At 39.5% G+C, this 26,049-nt stretch overlaps 4 protein-coding genes across 10 annotated transcripts in view; 3 read left to right on the top strand and 1 right to left on the bottom strand.

Annotated features, from left to right (window-relative positions):
- Positions 1-267: 267 nt before the first annotated feature.
- Positions 268-2,853, top strand: LOC309689934 (inactive Rho GTPase-activating protein 11B-like). Of its 3 annotated transcripts, none has more exons than XM_082506641.1 (8): positions 268-562; positions 641-737; positions 1,155-1,339; positions 1,543-1,694; positions 1,788-1,895; positions 2,001-2,168; positions 2,249-2,339; positions 2,584-2,853. In XM_082506641.1, the coding sequence occupies exons 1-8, from the start codon at positions 387-389 to the stop codon at positions 2,657-2,659; spliced, it is 1,053 nt and encodes a 350-aa protein (XP_082362767.1). In that variant the 5' UTR covers positions 268-386; the 3' UTR covers positions 2,660-2,853. The 3 variants fall into 3 exon arrangements, with proteins under 3 accessions (XP_082362767.1, XP_082362765.1, XP_082362766.1); XM_082506639.1 differs by having other exon boundaries at positions 1,083-1,339; XM_082506640.1 differs by having other exon boundaries at positions 1,083-1,339; positions 2,249-2,346; positions 2,584-2,630.
- A 477-nt stretch (positions 2,854-3,330) lies between these two features.
- Positions 3,331-8,452, top strand: scg5 (secretogranin V). Of its 2 annotated transcripts, none has more exons than XM_082506643.1 (6): positions 3,331-3,429; positions 3,846-4,071; positions 5,404-5,553; positions 5,841-5,950; positions 7,114-7,167; positions 7,379-8,452. In XM_082506643.1, the coding sequence occupies exons 1-6, from the start codon at positions 3,358-3,360 to the stop codon at positions 7,505-7,507; spliced, it is 741 nt and encodes a 246-aa protein (XP_082362769.1). In that variant the 5' UTR covers positions 3,331-3,357; the 3' UTR covers positions 7,508-8,452. The 2 variants fall into 2 exon arrangements, with proteins under 2 accessions (XP_082362769.1, XP_082362768.1); XM_082506642.1 differs by having other exon boundaries at positions 5,838-5,950; positions 7,379-8,451.
- A 43-nt stretch (positions 8,453-8,495) lies between these two features.
- On the top strand, positions 8,496-10,025 carry LOC309689937 (gremlin-1-like). Its single transcript, XM_082506646.1, has 2 exons — positions 8,496-8,653; positions 8,819-10,025. The coding sequence occupies exon 2, from the start codon at positions 8,827-8,829 to the stop codon at positions 9,364-9,366; it is 540 nt and encodes a 179-aa protein (XP_082362772.1). The 5' UTR covers positions 8,496-8,653; positions 8,819-8,826; the 3' UTR covers positions 9,367-10,025.
- An 11-nt stretch (positions 10,026-10,036) lies between these two features.
- The window catches only part of fmn1 (formin 1), a 29,234-nt gene continuing 13,221 nt past the window's right edge, over positions 10,037-26,049 (bottom strand). For all 4 annotated transcript variants that reach the window (XM_082506635.1, XM_082506636.1, XM_082506637.1 and 1 more), the window contains 15 exons: positions 25,944-26,005; positions 24,022-24,707; positions 22,888-23,029; positions 22,453-22,540; positions 20,673-20,734; positions 20,501-20,589; positions 20,214-20,343; positions 19,969-20,115; positions 19,288-19,347; positions 18,786-18,906; positions 14,009-14,101; positions 11,855-11,906; positions 11,231-11,380; positions 10,636-10,717; positions 10,037-10,414 (listed from right to left, as the gene is read on the bottom strand). In XM_082506635.1, coding sequence (XP_082362761.1) covers positions 10,370-10,414; positions 10,636-10,717; positions 11,231-11,380; positions 11,855-11,906; positions 14,009-14,101; positions 18,786-18,906; positions 19,288-19,347; positions 19,969-20,115; positions 20,214-20,343; positions 20,501-20,589; positions 20,673-20,734; positions 22,453-22,540; positions 22,888-23,029; positions 24,022-24,707; positions 25,944-26,005 — 2,009 coding nt within the window. In that variant the 3' untranslated portion in view covers positions 10,037-10,369. The remainder of the gene's footprint in view (positions 10,415-10,635; positions 10,718-11,230; positions 11,381-11,854; positions 11,907-14,008; positions 14,102-18,785; positions 18,907-19,287; positions 19,348-19,968; positions 20,116-20,213; positions 20,344-20,500; positions 20,590-20,672; positions 20,735-22,452; positions 22,541-22,887; positions 23,030-24,021; positions 24,708-25,943; positions 26,006-26,049) is intronic.

Below are 26,049 nucleotides of genomic sequence, written 5' to 3'. Positions count from 1 at the left end.
TATCACTGCGATCAATACTGAAAGATCTCAAACAGTATTTGGCTACAACTTTACAGTCTTCTGCACTTCTACAAATGTTTGTCGTACATGTGGGGAAATACTGCTGAAACACTGCTGATATAAAGATGTTGTGAAACTGAAACACCCACTTCCGGAAAAAAAGAATTACTGTAAAAGTGTTTCAATAGCAATCTAAAGTGACTCACGTTTTACACCACTCCTGAATGCATCACTTTCCCTTCAGCGCTCACTTCCTGTGTGGCAGGTGATACGGATTAGAATAATAAAGCCCACCTCCTTTACTCATTACTGAGTTTGCAGAGATTGTGGTACCACGGTGAAAGGCCGTTAATGTGCTTAGGTTTTTCTTTGCTTCCGGTCAAATCATGAAGCTTACAGACAGCAATGTCATTCGGTTCCACCTTCAAGTCCTTTATGGGATCTCTATCAAGAGTCTTGAGAAGAAAAGGGAGAGACTGATGATCAGCGGTTCAAAGATCTTTGGTGTTCCTCTGGAAAATTTGCCCAGGTGTTACATTCCTGAATTTGGGCTTGTACCTTGGTGAGTGGGAAAGGGAAATCATTAAATGTAACTTGGGAGGAACACTTCTAAAACTTTGCTTAATAATTTGTGTCCCAGCTTTTTGGTGGACGCTTGTTCTTTCCTTCTGGAGCGTGGTGGGACTGTGGGCCTTTTCAGAAAACCAGGCTGTCTTGCTCGTATTAAGACTCTCAGGGTAAGAGTCTCAATGTTTGTTTGTTTTAAGTCTTAGTTCCACAATATTTTCTGGAGCAATAGTGCCATCTAGTGGTTTAAGTCACTTTACTGACCTGTCACCTACACTTCTACATTTGCAGTAGTTGCCACATGTTTGTAGGGTACAAATGCAGGCAAATAAAATAGTTTTACGAATCCTTCAAAAAGGATGTTTGTTGAAACTGAATGGGTGTTTCTAATGTTAATTATATCTATTAAACAGTTTAATCTGGTTATAGCTAGACAAACTACTACAACAACACTACATGCAGATATGCTCTTTTTTTTTTTTTTTTTTTTTTTGCTCTTGTTGTGTCTGGTTTAGGCCAAACTGAATCGAGGAGAGAGTTGTCTGTCCACTGCCCTCCCCTATGATGTGGCCACTCTGATCAAACAGTTTTGCAGGGAGCTGCCAGAGCCGCTGTTTCCCTCGGAGCTTCATGCAGCTATGCTCAAAGCTCAGTCTCTGCCCAACCTACAGGACAGGATGGCAGCCCTCCAGCTGCTGTCCTGTCTCCTTCCTGCAAGAAACGCCTCCTGTCTGCATTACATGTTCGACTACTTGGCAAAAGTTTCCCAGCGGTATGAAAGGATTTTTTTTTTTAATTAAACGTTAGCAGAAATTAGTCGCATACACAAAGTGCCGATTTAAAGTCATTTTTGTCTAGGAAACAAGTGTTTCTGTCAAAGCTGGTTCTGCCCCAGGTTGTGTGCTTCAGATGGAAACAACATGATAGTTCAGGAGACCTGATATTGTTTTTTTTCACTGTATGTACTGCTGTCAGATGCAGCGAGAACTTGATGACCAGCTCCAACCTGGCTATAGTCTTCGCTCCATGTCTATTACCCCCACCAAACACGACAGAGATGTCTGAAGGACGGCTTGAGCTCAGAGTTCTTGTTCTGCGCACCTTCATTGAAAATCCTCATTTATTTGGTAAAAGACCAGTTATTTGGTGTTGATAAAAAAAATTCAAGTGGCTTTATATGCAATGCTTTATATGCAATGTTTTAATCTGTATGACAATAGGTGTGATTCCCAAAACTGTAATCGATAGTATGGAATATCTGATGAACTTCCATTTTGTGAAAGATGTTGGCTCCAAAAGTAGAAGTAAAAAGCGGCACAGTTTCAAAGGTAAAAAGACCACAGAAGTTACTGAGCAAATCACTCCGTTCAAATTATGTTTAACCAGTTTTTACTATTTGAATTCTCGAGCTTAAATTTCTCAAACACATGCAGGAATGCGCTCTGTAAAGACGGTGCCCTTGATTCAGGGAGGGTCGAAGCTCAGGCCACCAGAGCAGAGCCACGGGTCCACATCAGGAGACAGACCAACGCTGAGGAGAAGCCTTGGCCTGGATTCTTTCCCCAACATCCTTTTGTTCAGGACCTACATGCCTTCAGCAGGTAATTATATGGCGAAAGAATCAGACTGGAATGTGTGAAAATATTTTATTTGTGCAGTCTAATCTAAAAACCGTTTCTAGATCAAAGCTTCAGGCCTGCAGCAGCTTTGTTGGATGATGTCATTGCAGCTGAAAAAAAGTTAAACAAGATGCCACAAGATGGTCTAAAAAGGTAAACGGTAAAGGTTTATAAATTTAACTTCAGTGTTCACTCTAACATCAGTGACAAATTAGAGAGCTAAGGCTTAGAGTTGATGCTACTTGGTTTCAGCATTTGGTTTCAAGGAGCCGCTTCAAGTAAAGCAAATGTTAACTGTAGAATAAACCATGGTGCTTATCGGCTTTGGCCAAATGCGCACTGTCTGCTGTGTATTTGTTCAATGTGCCTCTGTGCTTTACATATGGATCATCATCAGGTTCACCAGAGGTGTCGATGGCTCTCCTGCAGGAAAACTAAAGCTCATGCTTTGGAGAAGACGCTCGTCACTATAATTCATGCTTGTTTCCCTAAAGTCAAGACCTCTGATCAACCAGGAGGTTGACAAGAGTGGTTTGGGGGGGGGGAGCTATGTTTTATGATTTGTTTTAGTTGTTTTTTTAACTGTATTTATGTAACAAGAGACTGAACAATGTATGTACGGCTTTCCCATACATTTTTCATTAAATAAAGATATATTTTTAGTCTCTCTCCTTTCCTAAAGTCAATTTTATTAAATTTTCTGTGTATTATAGCCAAACCCAGTTTTGAGGAGTCCCATTTCCTTTCTTTATTGTTAAAAAAGAAATTATTCTGAAATATAAGAACATGGAAAACGGAGTAGCCACTACTAAATGGGGAAAAATGCATTTGGGCTCGGATTTGTAGCGTCAGTGTAGCGCTCCCGAAGAGTAAATGCCACTTTGTCATAGCCAATGGGAAAAGTGGATTTGCTGTTTCCTGGCAACTGCATCTGAACCGTGAAACGAGACGGATGCAAGGTTGTAAAATGTACACGTATGAAGACATCAGAAATCAACTCTTCAAAACAAAACGAGACGGAAAATAAAAAATTTTCACCAAACGCTGCCCATAAACGAATAATGCGCAGAACGCTGGTGAATCAACTTGGGACAGAGTGAATTTAGACGAAAATCTGTGTTTGGCTTTTTGTTCCTCCGCGTTTGTAAAGCTTTATTTTGAAGATCCGGAAATGTGCGTTTTCTTTGTGGACGACTTGACGGAGGTCTCCCTCAGCAGGTCTCCCTCCTTAAACGCAAACAAGGTAAGGGGAAAATGCAGAAATCTGATTTTTGATCCTTCGCGATTCCTTTGTAACAACAATAAATAAAAATCTATGTAATTACATGTTTATATTGAGTTTCATTATAAGTGAAGCCGTTTTTGGTTGATGGGGAGCTATTTATAGGCTTTTCACAACGGCCTTAATGACTCTGTTTACAGAGTAAGTGGCGCATCAAAGATTTATTCATTTTACGGACCACATGATGCCTTGTTTTTGTTTGTTTTGCCCACAATGACATTCAATTCAGGCGATTTTGTCGTATTATGGATCTTTATCCACAAATAATTGCGTATATGTTTATAACAGGAAATTCATCCGTGTTTGCACACGAATAAACATCTGTGAGCTACTGTGTGTGTGTGTGTGTGTGTGTGTGTGTGTGTTTCTCCCTGTAGATAACGAAAATGGGCTCGGCGGTGCGGTTATCGTTACTCAGCCTCCTGCTGTGCCTACAGCTCGGCAGAGCTCCAGCCCGCAGTCCCCGTACGGCTGACCAGGTGTCTGAGGCCGACATCCAGCGCCTCCTGCACGGTGTCATGGAGCAGCTCGGCATTGCTCGGCCCAGGGTGGAGTATCCTGCACACCAGGCTACCAACATTGTTGGGCCTCAGAGCATACAGGGTATGTTATAGAGATTTATGAAGGATCTTCTAGTTTAAGAATATTGGAGGCAATATTCCCCACCACTTCATCTGTCTTAACTCTGTATTTTTTATTTTTTTCTTCAAATTTTCATCTTGTGGATAAAATCTAATAAAATCTAAACTTGAGGAAATCTTGAAATTTTCAGATAACCTGAAATATTGACTTATGGATGGGTAAAATGGGTAACAGATTTTCATATCCCCTTGAGACCAGAAAAATACTGAATGCTTAAACCCAACGGATATAAACATTAGGGCCATCATAGCTGGAAAAGTGGCAGGAGGGATCCTTGCAAAGCCTAAAATTAAAAGTTTGTTTTTATTTGCAGTTTTTCACCCTTTACAAATGAAGCCAAGTGGTTTAGTCCACACCATACTCTACAGCTAATTTATTCTATCAAAGTGGTAGCTAATGGACAAGAAGGAAGAAGTGGAGAGGGAGAGGACACGCACTCAGTGAGCTGTTAACAAAAAGAGAGACGAGTCTATGAATGGTTTAGCTATCAGTAGTTGTTTAAGGCAGTAAAGTGGTGTCAGATGTGACTCTGTGTCTATGAAATAACCCACCACAACTTAGCACAATTAAAAAACAATCTGCAAAACCATCAGTCTTTTCTTTCTGATGACATTAAAAGAACACTAACAAAAAATGGCCATAATATCATATAAGGTTAATTGTAAACTTGCTTTATGTTTATAATTGCTCACAGTTATCAGTATAATCACATTTACAGTTATTATGGTTTGCCTTGACCTCTGACCTCTGATATAGTTGAGTACTAAAAAGACTAAGAACAGTATTAGGCTGCAAGCAAGTTAAGAGGCTAATCTTGATCCTGTATGCTTCATTCTGTGTAGCAGACGCTGAGCAAGATGATGCGATAAAGACTACCGTATGTTGAGAAATAAATGTTTAAAATGTGTGGAGATTTCAAACTGTGCAGACTTACAGGCACATCATAGATTTTTATTAACAATCTTATTCAGTTCAATTCAGTTTTATTTATATGGTGCCAAATCACAACAACTGTTCCCTCAAGGCACTTTATTGTGTAAGGTATAGACCCTAGAATAATACAAGAGTTGATAATACAACATTATATGAACAGTTCCTTGCCTGCTATCGTGATGACAGCTCAGTTATTCATTCAAAAGCAATCAAAAATGTACGAAAGATTTGGATCATGAAAGGAAGGGGGACCACAGTTCTGTGCTGCCCCCCTGGTAAACAAAGCTATTTGGACTTGGAAGACATGTAACGCTGCATTTATGATTTTGTGGAGACTGTAGTGTCTGATTTCCCCACCAGGTGGTGCCCATGAGGGACTGCAGCATCTAGGCCCCTATGGAAACATCCCCAACATTGTGGCAGAGCTCACAGGGGACAATGTTCCCAAAGATTTCAGTGATGACCACAGCTACCCAGACCCACCAAACCCCTGTCCCCTGGGAAAGACAGGTAGGAATTCTTCCCCTGTGCAGAGTATTTTTAAAAAAACACTCATTTCTGCAGAATCAACACAGGCCTTTTATGGGGCTAATGGAAAATGTTGCTATTAATGCTGTTTTTAAGAATATGCATAGTTTTTCCATCTTCTTTTTGGCCTTTAAGGAAGTAATGACATAAATAAGTGCATTAATCGCTTTCTGATTCACTGCTAGCCTTTTCCAGAACACACATGGCTTGCCTAATGAACAGAAAAAAGTGACTCCCTCTCTGCTACCTATTTATTGCATACACAGCAGCAGATGGATGTTTGGAAAATGCTCCTGACACAGCTGAGTTCAGCAGAGAGTTTCAAAAACACCAGCACCTGTTTGACCCAGAACATGATTACCCTGCCCTGGCAAAGTGGGTGAGTACAAAACAGGACCTCAGGAATCGATTAATTTAATTATGGACTAATTACTTGGTTTATTTTGATTTATTGATTTTAATTTATTCTACTGCCCAGAGTCTCAGATTATTTGATAGCCAGAAGAAGTCCAGAACACAGAAAGATTTACCTCATAATGAAATGAAAGAGAGTAAAGCAACAAAGTAGTAATACTGCATAAATATTTTTCAGCAGGAGATCAAATAAATGTGCATTTGGAACATCAGAGTCATCATGATCAGGAGCAAATCACAACAACAGTTGCCTCAAGGTGCTTTATATTGTAAGGTCAAGATGGTACAACAATACAGAGAAACCCCTCGAGGTTTTCAAGCAATCATTAATCGATCGCAATCCACATCTCCACGGGCCAGGTTGGATGCATTAAAATCAAACTACCATAAAAACGAGAAGCTATTCATTTCTTTGTAAGGTGCAAACTTGCAAAATCAAATATTTTCCCAGTTTTAGTTTTGGTAGATACTGCAGACAGTTACGTTAAAATAACAAAGATTGGAAATAATGGAAAGCCCTCTTGATTGAATCATCACTTGGCATTTCTTTGTGCGCAGCTGGAATTCTCAGTCAGCTTTTTCCATATTGCTTCACATATTTGGGTGTTATTCACTATTAACCACATGGGCCACTTTAAGGTAAAGTACAGACTACAGATTGCCAACTGCATCATCTTACCTGCCAAACATGGCTTCTAATTAATTTGAGGTATTTGGACCATATTTGCTTTTTTACCATTTGAGGTTCATGTCAATTTTCCAAGGTCAGAAAAAGGCCATCAGTGTCAGCTGTTTGCCAAAAGAGGCTTATATAAGCCATTTTTTGCCATCGGAGATGGCAACATTGCAACAGTACTCATACTTGTGGATTCTGGGGTTCTGCTGCATTTCTAACCGCAGAAACAAAAAGTCAAGACTTCTGTTATTTGAAAGATCAGATAAAAGTTTCTTGTAATTAGCATGGATCCATTTCCCAGTTTGTCCTCTGATATGTCTGGTCTGAGGAAGTTACCCACTGAGAACACTGTTTTTATTCCCTAAAAGGAGCATTCAAACAATTTGTTGAGCGTAACAAATGAATACATGATTTTAGATCTGAAATCTGCTTTTTTATTCTTTTGTTTTCAGAACAAGGAACTTTTGTACCAAAAACTGAAGGGTGGACCAAAGAGAAGAAAACGGGTATACTATTTCTTGGTTGTCTTTTTGCTTTTCCTGTGTGGGATTGTGTCTGAGAAATCACAAAACTGAGCACTCTGCACTGAGTTTAACCCCTGGTGGGAGTTAAGCCAAGAGTCACACTTTGAATTTCTGTTGAATTTAATCAGATGCATGCAACTTATAGACATGTTTATAAGTTTGTGTACAAACAGTTTTATGCTTGTGTCCACAGAGTGTCAACCCATATTTATTGGGCCAGAGGTTGGACAATGTCGTTGCCAAAAAATCAGTTCCTCACTTCTCAGAGGAAGAGGAGGAAGACGGACCTTCTGTCCCCACTGCCAGCAAATCCACAACCTAAACTCCTGCAATACCCACTGCAATATTACAACATACTGTCAGATAAAAGGTTTTAATAATTTAAGCATTTTGGTTAACAGTCAGTGGGTCTTTGTGTGTGTTTTGTAAATGCTTTGTTTGATTGTATTGCAAAAACATGGGATCTGTCAAGTTGTCTTTTGGTTTTAAAAAAATGTTTATTTCTTGATCTCAGAGCTTTGCAAACAGCAATTACAATGGACCTTGTTCTTTTCTTTTTTTAAAGATTGAAAAGCTATTTTTGGTTGGTAGTTTGAAATCTTGCCTTGGCAATAAAATAGGTTTTCCCTGAAACAACTCTGTCTCTTAGCAGAAATACTCACAAGTGAGATATAGGAATGAAAAAAGATCAGCCTGCCATGATATCTGTCATACTGTATTTATTAAAACACTGAAGATCTGGGCTCTTTATAGGGGGAAAAGGAGATCTCAGTTCATTTATACCAACTGTTTGCTTCTTTTCTTATTTTTAAGAGATGTAACACACTACCACATTGCCAGAGAATTAACCCTAAATCAACCCCAAAATAATAGAATATATGCTGGTAAATACTGATCTGACAGTGTACAGTATATCTATCCCTCTATCATAACAATACTTTGTATAAATATATATTGATCTGAACGAATGTTATATCAAAGTTTTTCTTGGATGTACAGAGATTGGTTTATTAATACAAATTCATTTTGTATGTGACGAATTACTTTGGTGTCTTGTGTAAGAAGTGTATTTCTATTTCCAATCAAATACTTGCCAGTAATTCTGGTAAAAGTCTTACTTTGCCATTCAAAGGATGATGGTGCAATACTTCACTATAGCATGTTCAGTATTTATTCACTGGGTTGCTTCATCTTGTCTAAATGGTTGTGTTCTGTTAAATCAAATAAACTGTTTATCTGCATCAACAAAGTTTGGAAGAGGATTTTGATTTGCATTCACAGACAGGCAGGATGGAGTGGATATGGGTTTGGGGGCGTGTTCTGGAGAAACTCAAAATTGGATATCTCCTCACTGTGTAATCCATAAAACCACAACTGAGGACGGCGGACCTCTAGAAGACACGCATGCTGACTGGATAATTGTTTTCACGCTAGGAGTTTAAAAAAAAAAAAAAACCCAAAAAAACAGGTAACTCCACTTAACAGATATTGGTTCTGAAATGTGTATAATATATATATAACTTGTGTATAAAATTATCCACTGCTTGCTTCTATGGTGCTTTATGTGTGCGTAAAAGTTGTGCGTAAATTCCTTTCCATCGAGGACTTAACTTTTGTTCCGTTTTCCTTTCAGGTTCAACGATGCAGACACATTCAGTGCAGAGCTTTGCAGTCGTTTTGGCACTGCTACTCACCCCGCTGAATAATACGAAAGCTCAGAGCTTTCAAAGCGCGTTTCCACAGCCAAACAAACACAGCCCGAATGAATCGTCGACGTGTGTACAGCCCCCTCTTATTGGATTAATTTCTCGCGCAACGGGGCCAGTAACCTCAACATACGAAGTGCCGGAGTCCAGCCAGGAAGCGCTGCACGTCACTGAGCGTAGATACCTGCGGCTGGACTGGTGTAAGACACAGCCGCTCAAGCAGACCATAGAGGAGGAGGGCTGCCTTCGCCGCACCATCATTAACAGGTTTTGCTACGGACAGTGCAACTCCTTTTACATCCCGCGGAACAAGTACCAGGACGGAAACGCCTTTCGCTCCTGTTCGGCCTGCAAACCCAAAGCCTTCAGCACCGTCACATACACCCTCCTCTGTCCGGGACAGACGCCCAGCACTAAGAGGAAACGAGTCCAGCGCGTAAAGCTGTGCCGCTGCACTACTATCGATATGGATTAGCCACAAACTAAAACATGCTGGCCAGTAATATTGTCTTCTGTGAAAAATATAGAAGGGAGAGTCTATTTTGCTTAAAAGGCGCATAAGTTGGAATAGAAAAGTGAGGAACATGCTTGGGGGGAGAGACAGTTGACCACTAAATCTGCTAAAAGACAGTACACACTGCTAAGTGGGAGATTCATGTGTCACGTTCTGTATAAGGTGATAATTTGACCTGCAAATACAACTTTACCACACAATGACCAAACATCTGCCAATTATCAGTCGCCGCTTGCAGTTTTGTGAGTGTAAACAGACTTGGATGTGTTGGCACATGCACTTGCAGACAGGAAGTTTTAGGCCAATGCGAACCGTTGAGGTGCAGGCTGGTTTGCGGCAGTCCAGTGACAAAATTTGTCCAAACAAACAAACAAACAAAAAAAACCCAACAAGCTAATGGATGTGCAAAAATATAAGATGACTTCAGAGGTTGCATTGTTTCCACTGTGTGGGACATGGAGCTGAAGGTTTTAGAGACATACACTTTTATACATGCACTGCTAAAAGCCACTTGATTTCATGGCTGTGCATAATTTGTGTATCATTCATTGTAATGGCACTTGTAAATAAAACTGCATTCAAGCTATTGCATCACAGTTTTCTATGAGCAATGATTTTATTTGTGGAAAAATATTGTAAAAGATTTGATTTTACAGTTTAGATTTGATGCAAAAATGTATCTGTCTATACACAGTTGAAGCTGTTACTTATGTCTAAATATTGCACAGAAGATTTTTTTTAATATTTAAAACTTAAATATATGTTAGACGACAAGTTATAATATGGTTATAATATAAATCTTCCACTTAACAAATACAAGTAAATACAAGTAAATAAATAAACTACATTTTTCAAGGACCATGCATGTTTGGTACCCTTGCTCACATCCTGTTGGATCCAGCTTTGTGAGGACATAATCCGGTGGTTAGAATGATTTGGATATAAACAATTTTTTTTGGTTTCTTTAAGTTGAAGATATGCTGGCTTCTTTCTGACGCAGTCGCTCTTTCTGTTGGGAGCAAATTTAGACTGGACTGAGAAAAGAAGAAATTTCCAAAAAGATTTTCTATTAAGTTGATAAAAGCAGCAATGCTAAAAAAGTAACTTTGCAAGAGAATTCCTGAGTTGGTATGAGTTGATCTGTTTTTCACATTTAAGGCCTAATTCCACAAATGTCATCTAAGGCAAATCTTTTTGCTTCCTCAGTAAATCAACTGATTCCAGTCTTACCAGGCTGCTGGGGTTGGTCTTTCTCGTCTCCACCTTCTTCTCTCCGGTAATCCTCTTCACTGACTGCTGAGCCTCTTTTAACCTGCAAAGTGAAGCATTTAGTAAATGAAAACACTCCAGAGAACCACAATGAGGCCAAGCTATTCTATAAATATGCAGCAAAACGTAAAGTAGAGAAATAGAAATGTGCAAAATACTCTTTAAGCCAGCAGTTACAGATGCACCTATACGTTGGATAAACACTGATGCCAGCTAATATATAAACAATATCACCTTTACTGATGTCACTGAGAGATATTTGCCTTTTGTGTCAGATTAATGTTGGATTGGTTAAATGTTAAAAAAGACTAATAAAGAGCTAAAAGGATTCATAACAGTTTTCTAATATTAGATATAATTGTTATGTTTCATTCTTATGTTGCAATAATTAAGTGAAGACAAACACATTGTTTTCCCACACAGGGTATCGGTAAGGTCTTTATTAGAGGATTATATTTCTTTAGTTTTTAATTTAGTGATTCCCCTTGAGGTGGTTTTTGTGAACCTGTTTACAAAGGGTGACACACACACATACACACACACAGCTATTACTTACCTCTCTTTAGAGATATTCTTGTTCTCCCTTTTCCACCTGGTCTTGAAGTCGGCAGAAAACTCAAACCAGAGCATGAAGAAATAGCCAGCTGTCACCTCCGTCTCCCCCGTCTTAGGCATTACCCCAAAGTACAGGATCAAGTCCTCGAAACTGAAAACAAGTATTTAAAAAAATCAAGATCAAAATTTTATTTTATCTTAGTGTTTGTGTCTCCTCTCATCTAAAAACATAACCCAGGTCCTCTGCTTTGTCCTCCTCAGCACTTTGTTTCAGTAATACCTGTTATTACACTTCTATAACTTTAACAGACTTTTACCATTTAGTTGGTATGATGTTTGGCCTGTTACTACGAAAATATTTATAGACATGAAAAAAAGACAAAAAGAGATATGATAACAAAGAGTCACAACGTAGCTAAAAGAAATGGAAAACAACGGGAATAACTAAAATGGCAAAAAAAAAAAAAGAGTTGCAAGATAATAAAAAGAAAAAAAGGGAGGGAAAATGGGAAAGTGATAAAAATAGACACAATATTATGAATGGATGAACTGCAAATAGCTCTAGGAGCCAAATTCAGATAGAGACCTGCATGCTGCACATGAATGAACAACTTAATTTTCCTACCTTTTTCGTACAGTCATCATCTGATAAGAAGCTTCAGCGTGCTCTTTTCGTGCTGTTAAAAAAGTGTGCCGGTAAAAAGTTTAGTTTTTGCAAGACTTTCCAAAAAAAAAAAAAAAACAGATTAATTTTAAACTTTATGGAAAGTCTGTGAATCTAATTATTCATAGTTACACAATAAGATCCTCTTGTATGATGATGACCTTGTCTAATGGAGCCAGACAACCATTTGGTCTTAAAACACCAATTATGCAGTCAATGGAGCCATTCTTGCTATTATGCCATTATGTCAAATAACAGGTAGGCTACTTGTTATCTGTGTCTGTCTCTCTGTAATGTTTTGGAAGTCTCCTTCAGACCCAGAACAATAAAAAAAAATCAATTTTAAAAAGCTACAGAAATTACCCACTAATGAAATTTGTAAATAAAGACACACCCTCTCATAAAACCCAAATTCCAGTTCTTGTTTGAAGACTTTTTTTAAACTCTTGTGGTTTAATTCACATCTATATTTATCTAAGAGGAAGAGAATGCAGGAGGATAAACTTCAAATCTTAGAACAAAAGATAAAGTCTTGGAAAAAGATCCTGCATGCAGTCCAATTGTCTGGTGTAGTTTTAGAACAAATAAAACAAATGGGAGACAATAGACAAAAGATGATGATCTGAATAGGCGGCTCTCTTAAAGACACTGATTTTGAAGCTTGATTGTGATACCTTTGTTACTGGGTGGAGAGGAAAAAAGATGACGCTCACAAGAAGAATTATTAAGTATTCACTGAATACTCAAACGTGAAATGGGTCACTATAAACATTTTACACAACATGGAATTCCTCAGCTCATAAGAGTTAACTTTTTTTGCAGTGAAAGAGCTCCATAGAAGGCCCAGTGCCTGTGTGTCTCAGCCATTGCCAAATCTGTCTGATCCCTATCTGAGTGTCTAGGCTGTACTCTGAATTCATTCTGTCTCCCTCACATACAAATACCAAAGACACTCCATTGGTAATTTTCAGGCTACTAAAGACACAAAGACTACATTTATAAGAGGCAAGGAAAGACATGTCTTGATTGAATGACAAATTACTTTAAAAAAAAAAAAGAATCAACAGCAAACAGAAAACAGGTACAAAGATATCTCTTTGAAGCAATGACTCTTGCTTTTCTATGAGGGCTGGGGGGACTTTTACATGTCTGTCGACAGTATGGCTATCTAATAATCTGCTCATGAGTAGGGGTTATGGGGAAATAATTGAGGATAATTAAGAATGTGAAGAAGAGCAGTCAGTTTTTTAAGTGCAAGCACATGTTAATTGCAGTAGAAGCTGCACGGAGCTTGGAGGATATTCAAAACAACAAAAATCTGTCTTTCAAAAGATTTTAACGCTTTTAAAACTGAGCTCATAATGTCAAATATTCAGCGTGTATGTGACCGTACTTCTCAATCATATTTCAAAAGATGTGCGCAACATTTAATTTCCTTGCTGGAATAATCATTACAAAAAATGTCATGGGAAACAAAAACTAAGTAGACTCCATAATTCAATAGCTTGTAGCACCACCTTTAGCAACAGTAACTACAGGTCTCATTCTCTTAATGATAAAGTCATATAGAGGAATTCTGGCCCACACTTCTTTACAACACTGTTTCTGTTGATTGAGCCTTGTGGGCATTTGTTTATATGAATGTGTCTCGTTTTCTCTTAGATTAGATTAGATTAGATTAGATTAGATAGAACTTTATTAATCCCTCGGGTGGGTTCCTCTGGGAAATTCGATTTCCAAAAAAGCACAGCACCGACAGAAGTTACAGAGTTATAGCTGATGTGACTGCTGTTTGTGCTGTCTTTGCTTTCTGCCACATGCTGCACTGTGCATTGTGACCAAACATCTCCACTTTGTTCCAGAGGTCTTGGGTTTTGCCCAACCCTGGGAAGATTATAGCATTGTGTCAACACGCCTGAATGACCCAGTCGAGGAAACTACCAGAACCTCGACTTTTATAGGGATCAATTAATCAACCATATTTTATTCGCTGTATCTGGCTGCTAAATACCCTCTTAGTTCCTGTGGAAGCACTGTGGGCGCACTCTTTTTTTAATATGACTGTATCTCATTGATGTTTTTACATAACACATTAAATGAATGGTAACTCCTCACCACTGAGCACAAAAGCCTCCATCTTGTCTTTAAATGGCTGCAGGTATTCTTCAGGAGAGTCAGAGCAAACCTTCTGTACGTCTTTCTCGCACCCTGAAAAGAACACAATGATGACAAAATTCAGGAAGCATTACACTTTCAATATTTAGACAAAATTTCAGATAAGAGCCTGGAGAAGATTGAAGCTATGAAGAACATTTCTTTCTTCTTCTCTTTGTAACAATTTACGGCTTGTTTAAAATAACCATAAGAAGAGAATAAGACAACAAACACGTTTAAAGGTGACCTTTATGCCACCATCTTTTGTCTGAAACCAGAAGATGCTCAGATGCATTCCAGATTTGTAATTTCTGCCTTAAAAAACTATCCTATATTTGTTTATTTGTTTCCAAGTTTAAATATTGGACACACTCGTCTGAATTGGCAGTATTGTAAAGCTAGTATTGGGTTTTGTCAGTTTTAATGATGTTTTTAATACTACAAAATAAGTAATTAAGACCTTTCAATAGGGTTCTCCGGGGTTCTTCATTTATGTATAATTATATGACTTCATTGACTTTTCCACCTCATTTTGTGTCATTACTGTTTTAGCTGTATGTAAGAAAATTCTCAGTGCTACAATTATTTGACATGGTCAATAATCAATAACAGAATACTTTACAAAGACATAAAATGGATTTATAGAACCAGCAGTTAAATCTGATAAAATGCCTTTTTTACCCCAACATCTACAACAACCTCGGCTATTGCTCAATTCTCCCACAGATTTAAATGAAGGATTCTTCAAGTGTCATGTCTTTTCTTTATAAGGTCTCTGTCAGACGTGCAGATTCACATAGAGAAGGACGAGCTCTGGGTTGAACTAGGTCCACCTGTACCCCAGCGTGAGGTTATCTACGCCGCTTCCTCTTCAGATATCACTAGTTGAGATTCGTCCAGAGATGGCGACTGCTCCTCTCTCTCTCCCTTTTCCCCTTCCAGTCTGCGGCTCCACGTTGCTGTGTCCAATCAGTGGATCACAGGAGCCAGTCTGTGGAGCCAGTCATAATATAGGCTGAACCAACCCCACCCCCACCCCGATGCTCGATCAACATCTTTCAGATAAGATTACAAAAGAATACTGTTTTCATTCGGGTTTGTGTAAACTGTAGAGGCACGTATCTCCCTCTCTTTGCATTGTGTGGGGAGCCTTTCTTTCTTCTGTCTGCCTTTTGGGCCTGACAGACGTTTGCTTATTTCAGACTGAAGAGAGTTATGGACCTTCATGTAAATATAGCTGACTTCAAATGTGAGACTGCAATTACACAAACTGCACTGAAACAATGATTTTGATTCATAGTGAGGGATAAATGCTTTCTTAAGGAGGTTGACAGTATTTTGTGATGATATGCTAGAATTATTCATCTCTCAAATTACACCATTACTTCTGTAGGGGGGTAGTTTATATAGGACTGGTTCAAGTGACATTTTTAACAGTGTTCTTTACTTTGGAACAAGACAAGCAAATATGAAATTTGAACATTGTCCTTGTTTTATCCTTCCTTTTTTCTTATTTATTTGAGCTAAGGTCTTAAAGTGATGGCTCCACTGCCATTGCTCACAAAACAAGACAACACTAGTAGCTACACCTACAGCTTTGTGAATACTTAGTGCTAGATGTATTGAAGTTTTGCAAACACATGACTACTAACCACATGATTTTATCTTTTCTCCACAATTCTGGACAAGTCACTGGTGAATATAGCCACAGTCACACAGACTACTGGTAATGAGCGGAAAATCCTTGACCGGTTGGCAAGTGGTTGCTGGAGGCTGATGGCACTAGCCTGGAAATTGTTTGCTAAAGACCCAGTAAAAAAGACCCACAGACCAGTCAGTGACCTTCTGGCAACACGTTTCACTGAGTGTGTATTTCCTGTCCGAGGCAAAAACCTTCTTTAGATAGTTTTGGTTGCTAGCAGTGTTGGGTGTAATGCGTTACTAAGTAACGCGTTACTGTAATTAAATTACTTTTCCACTGAAAAAGTAGAGTAACTAAATACTGTTCATTTTTAGGTATTTTAATTACAGTTACTTACAATGTACTTGCATTACATTGTAAAATAATTAAACTCGCTGAATATCATTATTTAATTTCAATAATTTATCTTCTAAACGTAAAAGTAAATTCTGCCGCTTTAACATCGCTGTAGTGCAGCTGTACGTCATTTCCCACCAGTTTGCTGCATAGTTGTATTCTAAAGCGGAAGATGTCGGACTCGGCTGAAGCGAGTGGCTGCTTTATGAAATGGAAATATTCCCATCTCTTCACTTTTCTGAAACAAGCAGACAAGAATATTACAGTAATATGTAAGCTATGTCCTGGGGAGAAAAAACTATCGGCCGCTGTTAATAGCAGGAGTAATCTACTGAAGCGCCTGACACGAGAGCATAGACGAACACTTCTGAGTGATTCTTGTTCATCATCCATGGATAACACCGCGGCAACTCCTGCTAAGCAGGCAAAAGGTGATTTTACTTCAGCAGCACAGAAAGCGTCTGAAGGTGAGCTTAAAAACATTATTGCAGGCTACATTGTGGAAGAGATGCTACCGCTGCGTACTGTAGAGTCTCCGTCTTTTTAAAAAAAATGTATTTATTATTTAAAGAGTTTAATTTCTATTGTTTGTCCGCTCAAGGTTTATAGGGATTTTAAAAAGTATCACACCACATTAGAACATCAGCTTTTATATTGTAAAGTAAAGACCCTACAGTAATATAGAAAAAAATGCCTACAATCAAATGACCCTCTAGGAGCAGGCAATTGGCAACAGTGGGAAGGAAAAACTCCTATTTCACAGGAAGAAAACCCGAGCAGACATCTGCCGTGATTGGTTGCCCAGAGTTTGCAATTTACCTTCAAACACTCACCAGCTCTCCAAGCAGCAGTGAAACTGTGAAAAGTGGAAACCGAGAACATTTACTTTCAAAATAAAAGTGGCACATGCATTTGTTGGTGCAGCAGCCTCTTTATGACAGATTTCACAAAACAACTGCCAGCAACCTACAGCAACCAGTCCGGGAATATTCTTTTCCCCCTCACAGGCAGTGGTTGTATCATGTGAAACATCATGGATAGCTCTTGATCACTGTGTGCATGGCATATACAAGTATATAAGCACTAAGCCAAAACTAAAAAAATAAAAAAATTGTAATTTGATATAATAAACTGTGTGGAGAATATAAAAAGGTGTACCAAATTCAGCAATAACAAATCGGACAGTTTTGAGTTGTTATTAAGGAAAACCAAGAAATCACCAGAGTCGAGAAATCACTTAGGACCATGAATGCTTGTGCAAAAATATATGCATCTACCTGTAGGTGAAATAGCATGGACCAGCACAGACACAGACTGCTAGCATGGCTGAAACCATGACTGATATACAATAAAAAACAACTAAACAAAAAAAAACCCTTTTGCAACTCTGTGGCTCAATAAACTACTTTTATTGCCACTGTAACAGACACAAGAAAATTTAAGGCCCAAGAAGGGTACACAATGTGTAGTTTTAAAAACCCAACTACAGATATAAATCCAAATCTGCATAGCTAGTTAGCTTTATTAATAATTTGAATGAACTTCCCAATGAATAACCCATGTAAATGCAATATAGTCTCAACATGGATGACTTAAGAGAAGTTTAACCACAACAAACAGAAAGATTTCATACCAGCCAAACAGAAAACAGAGGGAGAGTGACGAATGACAAAAGCAAAGCCTCAAACCAGGCATGAGGGCAGTTCAAACAGGCAGAACAAAAGGAACCTGCGACAGGCAAACCAGATTGCACGGTGGTTTGGGTAGACAGTGCGATAAGACAAAGCTGTGTTGAGAGGTAAAGAAAGCTATCTGTGGCACACATCTGGGGGCCACACTGGAGCCCAGGTGATACAGGTTAAGGATCCGTGCATTTCTGCAAAGATACCAGAGATACTAGGGGTCTGGAGATTACATAAGTGGGAAGCTACGGTCTCCCTGCACTGGCGACAGGGGCACAAAGCAACAACGATGGGAGATCTGATGGGCTAAGGATTAGAAGCTGGATCTGAAAGGCGCCAGGCCAGTATCAGCAGCAAGACTCCTGCTAGTCTCAGAATACATGCACATAAACACGCATTCAACAAAATGCATGCAAAATCACATGCATACGTAGGGACACAACAATGAACTCACTCATAATCATACTCATGCACAGTAAGCATTGTCCTCAGAATGACTTTTAACTGAGCGGCAGGCTGAATGGCGTCATATGCGCACACTTAGGCAGTGAAAAGAACACGCAAAAAAGGATTAGAAAGACAAGAGGAAGTCTTTTGTTCTTGAGCTTTCACTAACATGAGTTTGCTCACAGAGGAAAGCCGTTGGCCTTAAGTATAAACAGCTACTCAATGGCTGGGGCCAGTGATGGGAAACCAGGGTAGTGAAGGTGGGAGGGGGATGTCTGTGGAAAAACGATGCCAGACTGAGCCAAAGTTTGGTCTGTGGGAACCTCTGGAAAGTATCAGAAAATCACACTGACAGAGTTACACTGGCTGATTTTTTCAAACAAAAGCACACAACAAAATGACCACAAGTTGAGAATACTCCTGGTCACCCCAGTCACATGGAAGCTTGCCATCTGTCTGGAATGTGTGCAACCATCTAATAATATTAACTGAGAAAAGGGGACTGAGTCTGTTTGTTATTCTTCTTTTCAAAAACTCAGAGAACAGGAGATGGTATGGTAACGTCACGTACTTGTCAGATCTCGTCCAAGATGTCTCAGATCTCTGTCGAGGTCAACAAACTTGACCTGCGCTGCCAGGAAGATGTCCTGCGGTTCAGGAAGAGGGAACATACTCTTCTCTGTGCCTGCATTCTGGAAGGTGAAAACATTTTAGAAATGCATTACATCTGTGGATGCAGTGTGTGTGATGCTGAGTTAGGTGATTCCCAGCTGAAGGACGAGTCCAAACCTGTGTTTTATTGTCTAATATAGCCAATTTTCATAAGAATACAACACAAACACATCAATTTCTATGAAGGTAGTTCCATTTTAAGCATGCTAATCTACAATAAGGGCAGCTGTGGCTCAGGAGATAGAGGAGGTCATCCACCAGCTGGAAGGTCATGCATGCTGAAGCACCCATGGGCAAGATACTGAACCCTTAGCACTGTATGAATGTGTGTGTGGTGTGCTTTGAGTGCTCATTTAGGCTACTACATTTATTTTTTCAATTGCATATTTTTTTTAAAGTACCTTGTCCACATTGTGCAAGTAATATGACACCACGTAATCCACCAGGCTGATGCGATTGTCCTGAGAAGAAATGGAAGGACAACATGAAAGCTGGATGAACGATGAATGTAATGGACTCTTTTACCTAGAGTTTGGTCTCAAGCTACACATTCTAGTTTTGTCATTGGCAGATGCTGCTGAGGTTAAGCTTATGAGTTCAAATCTTCTTCTTTGTTCTGTTCTTTTAAGTACAATACCAAATATTCTCCCAGGAACAGATGCTTTATCTGAACACATACACAAATATGGCAACAGAGCACACCTTTTTAAAAGGTATCAGGAGTTGGGGTTTCAGTAAATGCAACAAACAAATTTCTATTACTCTTAATTTAAATTTCTTTCAGTAATAAGTATTGTTTTTCACACACCCTGATTTCACTGGCTTTTGAAGCCAAATCCTTATCACACTTATCACTGTGATAGACGATAATAACGGCACTTTATCGAATCAAGTCTGACTATTCTACTTTCCCCTCCACCTATACCACTGCAGGTTCTTTATTATGATGTATTTCACACCTACTTTCCCTCATCCTCGTGTTAGATTACAATCTCAGGCCAAACACTTGGCACACTTCCTGTGCTCTGTTCTGAAAGGCAGGCAAAAGAGCCACAGTGACTCCGTAGGTATCAAGGCCTTACCCTGCTCTTTACATCTTTGAGTTTTGGAAGGATTTCCAGGCCAAAGCCGTCAGCCTGACCTCTAATCCTGCTTCCTCCATTCATGTGGTTCCCAAGAGCCAACACCAGTCCCATCACCTTGCTGACACTGTCGCTCTCCAGCAGAGCCTAGATAATCAACAGTTTTTTTCAAGACTGGGGTTCACGCCACTCCATGTCACATTATTTACTGGCCACCTTCAATGAATGTCACGTGCTTAGCTCACCTTACAGACATGGAAGACAGTGTTGAGCTTGCGTTGAATTGAGGTGATCCCATCGATGAAGGCTGACTGGAAGATGACACAGCGAGCTCTGCCTGCGAAGTCTGGAATCTGAGATAGTTCATACAGGAACCTGGAGCACAATCACATAAACACTGAGAGTCCACAATGCAATGACATTACCCATCCCTGTTAGAACTGTCAAATCAGAAGGTCTGGTATTTGTCTATTTAGTTCACAAATACAATCAATTACTGCTGTGCTCTCTAAACATCTGCTGAGGCACTCACTGCTCAGGTTTGTCCAGCAGCTTAACATCCTCTTCTTCTGACGTCTCGTAGTGTTTCCTGATCCTCTCCAGCTCCTCTGGCAGTGCTCTCTGCCAAATTGATAGCAACTTCTAAATTAAAGGTTCATCGTTGTACACAATTGTCTCACACAATTACGTGCCTAAATGCGTACATTTTCATACAGCGCTTCAATGGTCTCCAGGTCCACCACAGAGTGATCCACTGTCAGTACAGCTAGAAGTAAAAATACACAGAGAAGGGAGAGAGATTAAAAAAAAGCTGTGATTCATATATTGTCAGATCCAACTCAGAACATATATATACACACACACACATATACATATATATATATATATATATATACATATATATATATATATATATATATATATATATATATATATATATATATATATATATATATATATATATATATACACATATACATACACCTTCCACTAGCAGTAAAATAGAAATAACATGTCTATATGGTTAGAAACTGATCAGAAGACAGTATACTGCAAAGGAAGAAATGCTTACTAGGCTTCATTCACAATATTCCTCCTAGTATTGATCATTTATTGCTGAAACAATAGTGATCGCGCATTTTGACTTATGTCAAAGTTCAGCGGGCAAGAGTAGAGAAATTTATCATAGTACTCACATTTTAACACACTCAACCAGACAAATTCTAAAGATTGCGAAGGGAAGTGACAATGCTTTTCTAAAGTTGCTCTTCTGTATCAATGATGGATAATCAATACATATAATATCATAAACGTATCCATGGAAATACAAAAAAATAAATAAATAAAATGCATTGACAAAAATTGGCTTTCATGCTCCTCTTCCTGAAAGACAGTCTACTGTTTGCTCCAAAGATTTTTCAGTTTTGGATTAGAAATGCATATTGCCCGTCTTGCTGACATTGTGGTGAGCGTTTGGGCCACTAATCCTGCTTCAAATTCACCCCCAGCTCATATTCAGAGTGAAATACAGGGTACATTCTCTGTGACGCCGCGATTAAAGTCCAACCAAGGTTTATGTTCAGGGAGCTGTGGTTACCTGAATGTTTACTGCAGGTTCAAATTCTCAGACTGGCTGGGAAACCCAGCTAGTTTAGTGACCTACTGTAATCTATCTCTCATGTGATGGAAAAGATGATTACATGCACTTTGAGGATTTAACAGAGATGAGAATCTAAACGCTGTTCCAGAGGGTTTCCACCACAAGACGGTAAAAATTTGAAGATATATTTATTTATTTTGTTAACCTTTATTTATCTCAGAGAAAGGACTTGTGAAATTTAAAATCCCTTATGCAAGATTGTTCAAGACAGGCAGCAGCACCAATGTGTGTAAGCACCTATCCTTTATAAGCAAAATATACTTTAAATAATATGCCTGTTACATGTTTTACATTTTGACTGGTTATTGCATTTTGCCATCTTTTATATTTTACTAGAAAACTGTTTTGATTTTATTGTTATTTTACAGTTCTGCGTAAAAGTCTTGAGTCACCCTTCATTTCTTTATATTTGGCTCAGAAAATGTGAAAAATAGGTGCAGCGATTCTTTGACAAGAATTCCCATTGATAGCTGGCAGGCAATGTCACTGGTGGGACAATGCGTGGATGGCCAGTCCGGGCTCTGAGGAGGCCAATCCATGACTGATAGTGCTGTATTGTGTGCTTCTATTCAGTTATACTTTTACTGCACTGGCAGTTTGCTTGGGATCATTGTCATGCTGAACATGAAACCATTACCAATCAGATGCTTTCCAGTTGGCATTGCAAGTTCATGAGCACGACGATTCTGTTAAAAACAATGAAATTCAATTCACCTTTTTTTTTTTTTTAATTGGATCATGATAGAGTCCAGTTTTGCCTGTTATCAGTGTAGAAACAAAACGTTGTTTCCTTGCAGTACAATGAAGGAGTGAAATGACCTCACCTTGCTGAATATCTTTCATCTCAAGGTGGAGGCTTGATATGAGGATGCCCACAGCCTGAGAGCGTTTACCATCCAACAGTTTAATGATCTAAAACACACACAAACATGGTTACCATGACCACCTTACCAGTAGAAACCATTAGTGAGTCCTGAATAGAGAGCCTAGCATTTCATACCAGCGTTTCCATTTTCTCTTGTTTAAATGCTTCACTTCCTTCTTATATTTTACTAATGTCACTTGGTTTGTACTTTCCTCTTGCTTTAAAATCATAGTATTAGGAGCCATGATGTGGAGGAGTCTGTAAACCATGATGCATTACCCCCCTCTAGTGGACACATGCCATTAAGTATTGCAGCCTACATTTTCTTTACCAATAGCTAAGGGATTCACAAGATGAATAAATGATAACATGATGACAGACGTTAATTTCTTACCTTCTTAGGCTTTGCTTTTTTCTCATAAGTCTCTGACAGCGGTTTCCTCTTTGTCTGTGTGGTGGTTTTAGCAAAGAGATCTTCAAACTCACTGGCATCAATTAAGTTTGGCTCTTCCAGAATATTCCATAATGTGTTGTTACTGCGGGAGAGAGCAAAACAGTCTGTTTAAAAAACGAAGAAAAAAACAACAAAAACATCAAGTTGCTGATATGAGGCCATCTAAGCAATAAAGCAGGATTCATTAATTTATTATGATTCAATATAAAAATCCAGTCAGTATTTATGAGGTCCTATTAAGAGGTGTAGTGGAATAGCTGTTTGCGCACGAGCGCGCTTCCTTTTATTTGGTGAAAACACAACACTCCTTCGAGCCGGATTCGAACCAGCGACCTAAGGATCTCCACTAGATACACCTACAGTCCTCCGCTCTACCAACTGAGCTATCGAAGGGTGATGAGTTTCAGGACGGCTCTTTCTCTCGAAAACTGCAGTTAGACAATAAAATGACGTAATCTCCAGAACATAATGATTCTGGCTGTTTGCAACTTGTGGAGTCAACCCAGGTAATTTGATCGTGTTTTACAGCAGCTACAGACAGGCTGGATGTCCCCTTGATCGTACCTCACCCACAATTCCGTTTATAACGTGGCCGGCCAATAATTTCCAGCCGTGAGGAGGAAACGGCAGTAAAACGTATCAGTTTCAGACTGCTCAGGGACTGTGCAGATCAGCTCTGTGGGCTGATTATGACATAAAACTCATGGCCTGTTCTCAGAACTGCTGTTTTGCCTGGATGGTCTTGTCTATAAAAGTTGGCCACGGAGTTTTGTGTATGGGGGTTTCTCCTGAATAGTCTTCCTACAGTGTTTTGCTTACTGCGTAAGCTCACTGAGCTACCTGCTTGTAAAGTTGCCGGGGTGGACCAGTTAGATGTGGGGCGAGTTGTCCTGGGAACTTGGGCTGCCATAAGATTTGCAGTTCTGCCATATTCTGTATATAGAGGGATTTTTGTGCCAGAACTATTGTGGGTGAAATTGGTGCCACACATTTCAGGTGGCAGGCAGCCTGTCGTAAATGTTTAAGGAGTACAGACTTTCAATATGCTCTTACACACTTCTTGAGTGGACCTACTCGTTGTCCTGGATCTGGATTCTGTTCCAGTAAAGAGGCTTCATGGGTCGGGAAGGCTCCACTGCCGGTTTCCTGGGAGGTTTATCAACTCCAAGACCCAATGCTGGAGGAGGTGGAGGGAGCGATAACCCTGGCGTGGGTGGAGGAGGTGGAGGTGGGGGTAGTGGCAGGTCATTTGATGGCTGCATGTAGTTAATAAGTGGAGACGAACATGGTGGAGGTAGTGGAGGTGGAGGAGGAGGAGGAGGAGGAGAAGGAAAAACATCTGATTTAGCTGGTGATGCTGTCTGAGAAGGAGCTGGTGGTTGTTTTGAGCTACAAGGAGTTACAAGTGAAGAGGAGGAGGACAGTGTGCCTTCGATCTTGCCGGCGAAGCTGATGGAAGCAAGGTCCAACTTTTTGGGGGCCACCTTCTGCTGCTGAGAGCATGTACAGGTTCTCCCGGAACCTTCTTCATCCTGAGCAGTTTTGACAAATGTCTCCCGGTCGGTTTGAATGCAGACGGTGCGAAATGATTTGTGCAAAAAGTCATCTGCTGTAGACACAGCCATATCTTTAAGTTCCCCTTTACAGTGGGTCCCAACCTGGGAGAGTTTGTTCTGCAGCTCAGCAAGACTGAACTCCAGACGTGCAACATTTTCATCCTTGTCCAACCTCAGTCTGAAGAGTTCCTGATCATAGTCCTCCTGAAATAAATAATGTTGTCCAATTATTAATTAATAAATCTTAGTGATGATCATAATGATATCATTCACATTGCTAAATCTAAAGCCAGCTCTGCAAGGCTGAACTTCAGCATACATTGTTAGGGTCCTTGGGTCGTCGACCCAGTGTTTTGTGTTTTTGGTTCTTTGATTTTGTTATTTCATTATATTCTAGCTTTGCTTTATGGGTTTTAGGATTATTCTTAGTTTAGGTTCTCTGGGGTTTGGTTAGAGTTTTAGTGTTCTGGTTTTCTGTCTGTGTTCCATAGTTGCTGTCTCCCCTGTCTGCAGTATCCCCACGTCTGTGTCTGCCCTGGTCCCACGTCTCTGTTCCCTTTGTTATAGTGCTTGCCTGTGAGTCTGTGTTATGTTTCCTGTTTTACTTTGAAAGTCCATGTCTCATGTTAATGTGTCTGGTTTTGCTTCCCCTTGTCTCGTTAGGCCTGATTTGCCCCAGCTGTGTCTCCCTCCTGTTGCCCATTCCCTGATTACTCCCTCTGTGTATTTAAGCCCTGTGTTTCAGTCTGTCAGTGTTGTGATCTATGCTTATCTACGCTCACTTATGCGGTGTGGGTTTCCTGCCTGCGTTAATGTTTGTACTTTGGAAGTTTGTTACTTTGAGTTCAGCATTAAAGCTGTTTTTTTGAGTTCACGTCTGTCTCTGGAGTCTGCACTTTGGGTCCTTTTCCTGCCTGCACACAGCCGTTCCATAACATACATGAGGGATCATCAGTCTCTGAAGCAAAATTCAGAGAAACCTGTTTAGGTCATTTACCATCATCACCAAGATTTATGAGACTCCAACTAAAATTTGTTTACATATTTCACTGAAAATACAAAAATCTTATCAGTCATATGGCCTCAGATCGCAATATGTTTTTGTGATGGTTCACACATTTACAGGGTTGCTGACAAACATTGAAAGGATTTTGTAGCTACCATCATTTAATTAAAAACAAATGTGCATTTGAGTCTATGATTTATATACTCTCTCACTTTTAACAGAATAAAAGAAAACATTATTTATACATATTTTTCCAAGATGTAAAAACTGAAGTATCTTTTAAAATGTTGAAAAACAAGTGTGTATCTATGACTCAGCCCAAACTGGGACTGAACCAGGCAATGAGTGTGGTGGTAATACTGCAATGAAAGACTTTTTCTGTTTTTCTTCATGCAGTCATGGAAATTACCGTACAATCCCTCATCCTTACTGACCTTTAACTTCTCCAGCTCCTCTTTGCATTCTCTCTTCAGCTGCAGGAGAGCAGCCTGGTGCTCTGAGAAAAACAGATCCAAACATCATCAAAAAGTCTGTCTTTTT

This window comes from Aulonocara stuartgranti, assembly GCF_965226115.1.
Source record: "Aulonocara stuartgranti genome assembly, chromosome: 15".
Classification (NCBI taxonomy): Eukaryota; Metazoa; Chordata; class Actinopteri; order Cichliformes; family Cichlidae; genus Aulonocara; species Aulonocara stuartgranti.
Note: the sequence above shows the minus strand (reverse complement) of the source record. Positions and strands in the feature narration are given on the sequence as shown.

Coding starts and splice junctions, on each gene's coding strand:
- LOC309689934 (XM_082506639.1), top strand. CDS start 387: ATGAAGCTTACAGACAGCAATGTCATTCGGTTCCACCTTCAAGTCCTT. Junction 2,169..2,248: donor GACCTACATGCCTTCAGCAG/GTAATTATATGG, acceptor AACCGTTTCTAG/ATCAAAGCTTCAGGCCTGCA. Junction 2,340..2,583: donor CCACAAGATGGTCTAAAAAG/GTAAACGGTAAA, acceptor GATCATCATCAG/GTTCACCAGAGGTGTCGATG.
- scg5 (XM_082506642.1), top strand. CDS start 3,358: ATGTGCGTTTTCTTTGTGGACGACTTGACGGAGGTCTCCCTCAGCAGG. Junction 3,430..3,845: donor CCTCCTTAAACGCAAACAAG/GTAAGGGGAAAA, acceptor TTCTCCCTGTAG/ATAACGAAAATGGGCTCGGC. Junction 5,951..7,113: donor ACCCTGCCCTGGCAAAGTGG/GTGAGTACAAAA, acceptor TTTTGTTTTCAG/AACAAGGAACTTTTGTACCA.
- LOC309689937 (XM_082506646.1), top strand. CDS start 8,827: ATGCAGACACATTCAGTGCAGAGCTTTGCAGTCGTTTTGGCACTGCTA.